General features: G+C 34.1%; 2 protein-coding genes across 7 annotated transcripts; one reads left to right on the plus strand and one right to left on the minus strand.

Annotated features, from left to right (window-relative positions):
* Positions 1–757: 757 nt before the first annotated feature.
* On the minus strand, positions 758–1,981 carry LOC149889334 (uncharacterized). The gene has a single exon (XM_090084192.1). The coding sequence runs from the start codon at positions 1,979–1,981 to the stop codon at positions 758–760; it is 1,224 nt and encodes a 407-aa protein (XP_089940318.1).
* Positions 1,982–4,047: 2,066 nt separating this feature from the next.
* Positions 4,048–6,934, plus strand: LOC149889335 (uncharacterized). 6 transcript variants are annotated; one of them, XM_090085309.1, is made up of 7 exons: positions 4,048–4,114; positions 4,192–4,382; positions 4,538–5,376; positions 5,454–5,537; positions 5,779–5,835; positions 5,967–6,020; positions 6,257–6,517. In XM_090085309.1, the coding sequence occupies exons 1-7, from the start codon at positions 4,092–4,094 to the stop codon at positions 6,299–6,301; spliced, it is 1,293 nt and encodes a 430-aa protein (XP_089941435.1). In that variant the 5' UTR covers positions 4,048–4,091; the 3' UTR covers positions 6,302–6,517. The 6 variants fall into 6 exon arrangements, 3 of the variants coding, with proteins under 3 accessions (XP_089941435.1, XP_089941436.1, XP_089941434.1); XR_016451818.1 differs by having other exon boundaries at positions 4,049–4,114; positions 4,538–5,359; positions 5,960–6,020; positions 6,257–6,773; XM_090085308.1 differs by having other exon boundaries at positions 4,049–4,114; positions 5,960–6,020; positions 6,257–6,934.
* The last annotated feature ends 2,082 nt before the right edge of the window (positions 6,935–9,016 follow it).

Consider the following 9,016-nt stretch of genomic DNA (forward strand, 5'->3'; position numbering starts at 1 on the left):
GTGTGTCTCTATCTCACAATTTGTTGGATAGTTTTGTCCTACGTGGTCCGCGCTATTGTCAGCTTCACCATCGTCCAGGGGATTTGTTTGAAAACTTGGATCTTCGATTCAACGCGTTCAAGTTCGTTTCGGGAGGTTTAACCAGCGTCAGATCGTAATCGTCATCAGTTGTTATGTCTCCTTTCTTGTCCCCACAACGATGCTGCAGATGAGAAAAGTGTCGTGGCAACGTATGCCCATTAACTTTAACTTCAGCCGTCAAACCATTACGCAGTGCCACTATATTTCCTTTTAACCATCGCCGTGTACACGGCGTCATATGCTTGGGCTTCACCCACACTTTATCGCCAACTTTCCATCCCTGAAACTTAGTTAGGGGTTTTTGTGTTGATTCAACTTTATCGATTCCAGGAATTCGGACGCGTTTGTATTGTTGGCAAAAGATTTCAAAAGGTGTGCCGTGTTTTGATGGAACGTTGTTGATTAAGAATACAGACATGGGTATACCACATTTTGCTCTCGCGTTTGTTCTTTTTACCGTTCGATGAACTCTTTCAACAACTCCATTTCCGGATGGTTTTTCAACAGCTCGATAAATAAGTCTTATTCCCCACTTCGACGCCATAGCTTGTATAGTCTGAGATCTAAACGACTTACAACTATTTAGGAGAACTTCGGTAGGAAGTCCAAGCAATGACCATATTGTTTCTAACGATTGAACAACCATTGCTGCACTTTCATCGCTTAATGGTGACCATCACGTGTATCTGCTTGGGCCACAATTGATACAGGTGAGATATAGCAATGAATCAACGTGAACAACATTGCAGGCTACTCTTTCCCACACTTTACTGACAGCAAGATTTCCTTTATCCCATGAAACCACATGAGGATCAATTGAATTGCATTCATCACATTCAGCGAGAACTTGTCTCACTGTTTCTCTGTCAACGTGGATACCAGCACGCGAGCATAACTCCATACTCTTGGACACTCCCATGTGTGCTATTGAATGAACTTTTTTAACCTGCTGATTATCGTGTTTATAAATGATATTACATTCTTGTGTTGCAACTTTGTGTTTTATCCATTTTGCTGGCACTCGTGTGAGTTCATCTGCGACATTTTTTGTTGTTGGTATCCATCTAACATTTACATTTATGGCATAATCCTCGACCAATTTTCCAAATATCTGAAGCCTTCGTCGGATTAGCATTTCACATTGTCCAGCACATTTTACAGGTTTATCACGAGTCAATTCGGAATTCAACCAACTGAATACATTATGAGAATCAGTTTTGATAGAGACATTACTTGGATTCCATTTCAATGCCATATTGAGACCTTCAATACATGCATCCAATTCAGCTACGTTGATATGCATTGCATTAGACTTTGATCGGAGCCATGTCGCATCTTCTATCTTTTTGTCACCTTGAATTATCACGACTCCTCTTGCCAGCGAACTTGCATCACACCATACAGTAAGGGATGCATTTGGTTTGACATTCCATACGCCTTTGGCTGGATCGCATTTCATGACTTTCTCCACGACTTCCTTTATCATTTCATTAACGTGCTTATCCGTAATAGTTTCATCCCAACCTGCCTCGTTAGTACATCTTTTTATAAAGCTACATGCGAGTCTCAACCATCCAGCAACTGGTAGATTAGCAACCAGATTACCACACAATGAGAATATCTCTCTCTTGGTGAGCACATTTTTTACAATGGGAATCTCGCGACCTCTCTTCCAAAACATTTCCTTTGTAGACGGATTTACTGTTACTTCCACTCCTAGTGCACGAACTGGGTTTTTGCCAAAATATTCAGGTGTTTTTGCGTGAAGACCCCATTTCTTCAAATGTGCCACCAGCATTCTTCCGTTTCCATTGGTTGCCAAGGTGTCATCAATGTATCCTCGTGTTGATTTTGCGAGTGCAGAATTTTGTTGGAGCACATATCGTAATATTGAGCTCATCATCACAGGTGCTAGGTTCAGACCGAAGCCCAAACGTGTGAGCGCATACCGTTGATCTTTGTAAATGACAGTTTGGTAAGGTCAATGTCATGTATGCACATGAATTTGTAAGTATGCTCTTTTTAGATCCACCACAGAATCGTTGCTATTTGTACTCATGAGTCTCCAATCTCTCATTGCATTGTTGATAACATCCGCATCCCTTGTAGAGGCTTTTACATAGGCGTTGAGTTCGTGATAATCAAGCACCGGTCTTATCTTCTTTTTGTTATCTTGCATGACGCACATCAATGGTAGTAATCCTTTAGCTTTGCCCATACTTTTTTCGTCATATTTGACAAGTATGCCTTCTTTGATCCATTCGTTAAATTCGTTGTCGAACGCTTCACGATGTTGATTAGATACGTTATACTGACTTGTTCTGTTCTTCATTTTAAATTCGTTCGTTCTCCCACTCCCAACTAACAATCCATTTTTTGCCATCAAAATAAGCTTTGCTTGTTCCAATTTCAACAGTCGCAACGCGGGGTGTCGATGACAACTTACATAAAGAATTACAGAACTTTAATTTCCCAGTGCCAATTTTCAGCTCATCACACGACTTTATTAGATCCATGCCCATAATCATGTCGTATTTGTTTATTACTTCATCCACGCATAACACCAATGCATTAAGCGGGCACCCATTCGTTGGGTGGTGTATTTTAGCAACAACTTCCTCACATCGAATCATTCCGCCCATTGTTGCAACATCCACTACACAAATCACTTTGTAGTTAGATGGCAGTAGCTTCTTGGTGATGATTGATTGCGAGCAACCAGTATCTACAAGCGCTGTAGCTTTTCTTCCGTTTATCACCAAATCGATAGTAGGTAGTTCTATTTCGGGACGAGTTCTTGTAGAAATACCTAATGCGAACTCGTCCCTTTTAAGTTTTCCTGGTTTTTTCGACGTTTGTAACAGTCCTTCGCAGCATGTTTATGCAAGCATTTCTTGCATAAAGAGGTACATTCACGTGCAAAGTGATTTAATGATTCGCAATTGAAACATCGCATTTCTTTCTTTCTCTGTATATGACTTGTCATTACTGTCCCAGTTGCTCGGTAACTTGCATTTACCTCTTCATTCACAGATAAACATGCCGCATCCAATCTGGTTTGTACAATTACGGATGCAGTCTTGACGCAATCGTCAAAGCTCAACGCATCCTCTCCCCGAAGAATGGCACGCAGAACAGCACAATCATTAACCCCAATGATGAATTGATCACGAAGTCGACCGTCTCTCTCTGAAGGTAAGAACTTGCATTCTTGAGCTGCTCGAATCACTCGATGCGCAAACGTCTGTATCAATTCTTCATTGCCACGATAAGTTTTCCCAAATTCATACCGTGAGATTAACGAAGATTTTCTTATCTCCAACGTTTCAAGCTTCACCACCAACTCTTCGTAAGAAACGTCCTCTGGCAGTTCAGGTGCTGTTAATTCTTCCATGGTATTGCAGATTTTCGACGGCAGAGCAGCAAGCAAATACGCTACGTGTCGATCTGCAGTAATATTGTTTATCACGAAGAAAGAAGTCATCTGTCGAATAAATCGCTTTGGCTGTCCATCTTCATATTGCGGAGATAATAGACATGCCCGGCTAGCTTGTTGTTCTACGCATTTAAGAGCCATTTTATTTCGTTTCTAATAACTTTATTACTTGTCAACAACCTCGACGACTTTACAAAAAAATTGTTCGCTATATATAGCATTTAAACATACAACTTGTGACTCTTGTCAACAATTAATAATCGTTATAAAAACCGTTATAATAATAAAATTATGCAGCTTGTGAATCTTGTCAATAATTAGCAACGCTAATTATTGGCACAATATATGACGATGGCACAATATTGTAGATGGTATATGTTGTGATTTTAATATATTGATATTAAAATCACAACATATACCATCTACAGTATGAAAGATGACACACCTTAACTGGGTAATTTTTTTTAAATTTTACTTTTCCTTATTCTTAAAAAAATTCTGGTTGAAAAAGCGGGAAATTCAGTTTGAATTTAGTTTACGCAAAAAAACTTACGGAGGTTAAGTAATTGTTGACATGAATTGGGTTGGAGGTGCGAGGTAAAGGTCATCTTTTTTCCAAACTAAGCATTATCTATATGCATATCAATTGAGCTTTAAAAAGTATTAATTATCAGGAGCCGATTACGTACAAAAAATGAAAAGAAGATTCAGCAACAGTTTTTTGAAAGAAAGAGAGAAGAAAAGAAGCTTGGTATTAAGCACACTTTTGACAACTCGATTAAAAACCATGGCTTTGCAATCAGTCAAGATATGTTGTCTTTAAAAACAGTTCTTAAAAGTCATGATAATTTGCTAAAAAAGCGAGGTAAACGTGAGGTTTTACTATTTACTGACTGTTTTAACAATTTAGAATATCATGAAATGGCATCTAACTGATGCCATGAGGTTCAACTTTTATCAATCGTTTGTTATTTAAAACTTTCAGAACCTTTACTATAAATTTTAAGTTTTAATTTTCAGGTTTAAAGATCAACTATACCAAACCACGTCATGTTGAGATAAATGATCATGCATCAAAGTCACATATTCATCATAATGTAGCTCTATTATGCTCCTCTCCTGTCAAACAAGAGTCTTCCTTGTTGTTAGAAAGTGCTGAAAATGTTCATCCTAAATTTCAATCTTTATCTAGTCGTACATTACAAAAGTCATTTAAAAATTCACTTGTAAAGCCTGAGACATTTGAGAAATTTAAGCTTGAAACTTGTAATGAAGGAAAGTTATGTGACAGTGATAATAACTTTAGACAAGTAACAAGTTCTCACCCAGTAGCAGGCAATCGAATGCATCATAACTATCCTGTTAGCAGTTCATCTCCTGGACCAATTGGATGTATTTCAAATGAAAAAACTAATTATCCACAAAAGAGGAAATCTGACGACCATTTTTTTGTTAAAGGAGTAAAAAGAACTCAAAAAGAAAACTTTTGTCCTGAACAAAACTGGGAAGAGAAGCATACTAAAATGTTTCAAAAAACTGAGAACAAGGAAAATATGTTTACAAATAGAAAATCATTGAAACAAATCAGCGATTTTTCATCTATAGAGTACATACCAGCTATTAGCTCACAAAGAAGACACAGTTCTGTATTTCAAAATATTGAAACCCCACAAGTTTTTGTGTCAAATTCACCAGAAGTTTCCTTATCAATACAAAACAAAATAGTTTTGAGTCCACCAAAAAATTTGATTACTTATCAAAGTAAAACAAGCAGAATTAATAAGGAAGCTCTCACTGAAAATTGTTTCTTCTCGCCTGTTCATTTGATAGAAAATAAAAAAGGTGATGATGAAGAATCTGTGAGTAGATGATAATAGTTTGTTAATGTGATTACATGCTGCTTAAAATTGGTTATTTATTCTTTCTTTTATTACAGGAGTTCCACCCATACAAAAATCCTGGTCAGCATTCTAAAGCAGCTTCTTTATTATATGATAGTTATGACTTTAAAAATACAAATGTAAGTTCTTGCCATTGGAGAGTTAACAAAATTAAAATTTGTTTCAAATATAAACTGCAATTAAGTTAATCTTTTTGTAATTAAATTTTTTTTTTTTTTTTTTTTTTGTAAAGGTTTTAAATCTCTTACTTTTAGTGTGTTGTTTTAATAAAATATATGATTTTAACAATTAAAATAAAAAATATATATATTAAAAAGATATTCAGCCTTTTTTTTTTTTTTTTTTTTCTTTTTTTTTAAGAATACAAGTAAAATTTCTTTAACTGAATCACCTGACATAAACATTCAAGTTTCAACAGTATTTGTGCCTTTTACATTAATATACTATTTTTGTTTAATGATGTAATTTGTTAGATTTTTTCCTGTGGTGAATTTTGTACTTTTTTATGCTGGTATCTTGTTATTGTTTAAAATGTATTTAGTTTTTAGATGATTTTAGTGGAATTAAATCTTGTAAGGACGGGCTTTCATCATCTTGGACAAGTAAGAACATATTTTACCAAACATTTTTAACTGCAATGATTTTTTTCATCAAAAACCTTTTTTCTTTTTGATTCTTATACAAATTATTTTTTCCCTTAAATTTGTTTACAAAATTTTGCTGGTTGCAGAGTTTTTTAAATTTAGAGCACATCCATCCCATCAGTTGATATCCTTTTTGAAAATGTGTAAAATATTTCTATTTACAAATAGTTTGAATTTTCATCGCATCAAATTAGGTACTGCATCATCAAAAGTTAGTGTTGCACGAGATAATGAGTTAAAAAACGTTATTTGTCCTCCAAACATAAAAGAGGTTCTAGTGAAGCCTTTGTCTATAGAATCAGATAAAGATCTCATCAATTTTACAATACCAGAGGTAAATGAAAGTTTACAAACAAGAATATGTGAAAAAGTTACAGAGATACTAGATGAGTTAGACCAACAAAATGCAATGCTTTACAAACAGCATATGGTAATCATGACAGCTATAAAGGTGCAAAACTATAGAAGAACTTTTGCTCTCTATCTGGAAGAGCCAACCTCTTGGTGAAATTCTACTTGGTTTCTTGTGTTTTTCTTCTTTTGAGTTTACATTTCTGAGTTTACCTAAGCTTTTTTATTCAATCTTTTTTCTTTTTTGTCTTTTCAACTACTTGTTGCAAATTACTGTTTGTTTTTGTTTTATAAGTTAATATTTTAAGTGAAGTGTTATTATTCACTAAAAAAAATCAAATGTTTTGCCTACATACAAAAGTTTTTTTATACATGTTTGTCATATAAAACTATTAAATTAAACTTCATAAAATCATTAGTTGATTTCTAAACTGTTTAAAGATTTTATTGTAAGTATTACTGTTAAACGACTTTTTCAGTTTCAATTGAAATGGCTTTTCAAAAAATACCTCATATAACAGGAATAAGCAACTTTTTTTTATAAATAAAACCCTTCCTTAACTGGGAACCATTTATGTATAAAAAAAGTTAAACCTTACGTTAAGAAAAACCTGACGTTAGGTTTTAAAAACATACCATAACCGAAAGGTGTTCTTGTTACTCATATGTAATATACCATTGTTTCAAAGTTTTTATGTGAATACAAAGCGACAGCATTAAACATGCAGGCGTCTGTTGCAATATTGCAGAAAAACACTAGTTCTGATCTCAGGCTGAGAAATTAGGTCAAAAAAAAATAATTTTTCTGCCTTAAATTGCACTATGTAGCTACCAACTTTCACAAGTTCAAAAAGCTTCACTATAATCCAAAATATTTTTGCTTCAGTAAATCAAAGTTGTTGAATATTAAATTCTTAGAAATTGCATTTGAAAATCATATTCGATGTCTGAAAAGCCTTTTTATCTAAACTCACTTTAGTTTAAGATAATTTTCCAGTGACATTTAACAACAGTTTCGCGTCCTTTAACCTCTTTCCTCACATGAAATAAACAATCAGATGGAAACTCAACTTTCTCAGTATTTGACTTAGCGAAGAAAATCATTTGTTGTAATTTTTACACGTGGCAAATATAATGAAGATGAAGAAGGCGATGTTACCTCAGAGTATTGATAAGTAATTATAACGGAATCTTAAAGCACTTAAGTAAAAACTCCACATAAATGAAACAATGTTGATGATATTGATGATTAGGACCTTTAGCTTTAGGATCTTAACTCTCACGCTCGATTCAGAATAAGAATTCGAAGAATGCTACAAGCATTTAAGTTTTATTTAAAATCGTGTAAATGGGGCTTTTATTTTGACATTTCTAAAATAACTCCAAAACAAAAATGAAAGTGTTTAATCTATAGAAAAGGAGGGAGAAACAGACTGTTTTATCCGTTACTTAGGCGTTGCTAAGAAGAAAAATTTGCTGAAATTCCAAACTCACCTTTTTGAAGATTTTAAGTGTGCTACATCAAAACAATTAAATATTTTTTATTTAGGTTTATTTACGTCATATTTGTGATGGAGATGGTCTCTTTACCTTAAAAGTCTAAAGATATTGCAGAAAAAAGCATTTGTAACATTTTTAAAAATATTTTTGTTTAGAGAATAGCTATTTTGACAGAATTATTGTCACTGCCCTGGAGTTTTTGTCTTCTTTTTGTTTTTATGGCATTTCTGAGCTAGTACAAAATAAAATTCTTCTACAATAAAAATTAATCACGGAGAATAGTAGTCGCTCTCCATATTGAGTGTGTTCCTCAACACATCTAGATCTAATCCATATAAATTTAGAATATCCTTCCTTTAGTGTTCCACCATATAAGCCCTTCAATGATATTCAACAAAAAGCTGAAAATGGAGCAAGAAAATGTAAAACTCCCAACTTGAAGTTTTTTCTTTTAAAATCTATGGAAAGTCTCCGTAGATAAAAAAAGGTATTTAAATTCCATAAATGGCATATTTTGACTCGAGCTTGTTTACTCAAGAATGCTTACTATTTAAGTCTTTCATACACCAAGCTAGTGACGTGCAAGATGACAGGAAACAGAAAAGATATAAAATTACTGGAAAACTCGTTAAGTTTTATTACCAACACCCCATCTCACGCTTGCTACGCAGCTGCACTGAGCTTCAGAATTAAGTTGAAAAACCTCAGAGTTTAGTTTTAAGGCCCGATTTAGGCTAAATACCTACAAGTAGACATCCTTAGCTATTTTAATTAAACCATGCAATTCAAAATAGGTGGTACCAAATACTGGATTAGAGCTACTGGGCTCTTCTCCAGGTAGAGAGTTCTTGAATATATATCACATTCATATTGTGTTGCGTGTTAAACTTCTTCGATATCTGGAGAATATAGTTAACTAATGCAACACTCATAAATCCATCCACTACTTATTCTGTAGCTTCTGAAGATCCTAAACATTAAATTCTAGCTAGAAATAAAATTTGTAATTGTAAATATATATTTGCCATTTTGTATTTGAATTTGATATCTTCCAAGGTTGATACAGTTTAAAGCAATTAATCGTTTTATCTCTTTCTTTGAAG

The sequence above is a fragment of the Hydra viridissima genome, unplaced genomic scaffold (genome assembly GCF_058129835.1).
Source record: "Hydra viridissima isolate aposymbiotic clone 2 unplaced genomic scaffold, HvirCarnegie_v1 scaffold_4, whole genome shotgun sequence".
In the NCBI taxonomy this organism is placed as follows: domain Eukaryota; kingdom Metazoa; phylum Cnidaria; class Hydrozoa; order Anthoathecata; family Hydridae; genus Hydra; species Hydra viridissima.

What these genes read in the sequence shown, in the direction of transcription:
- LOC149889334 (XM_090084192.1), bottom strand. Translation starts at nt 1,981, where the DNA reads ATGAGCTCAATATTACGATATGTGCTCCAACAAAATTCTGCACTCGCA.
- LOC149889335 (XM_090085308.1), top strand. Translation starts at nt 4,092, where the DNA reads ATGAATTGGGTTGGAGGTGCGAG. An exon ending in TAATTTGCTAAAAAAGCGAG is followed by an intron (nt 4,383 to 4,537) that starts GTAAACGTGAGG and finishes TTTAATTTTCAG; the next exon opens with GTTTAAAGATCAACTATACC. An exon ending in TAAACATTCAAGTTTCAACA is followed by an intron (nt 5,836 to 5,959) that starts GTATTTGTGCCT and finishes AAATGTATTTAG; the next exon opens with TTTTTAGATGATTTTAGTGG.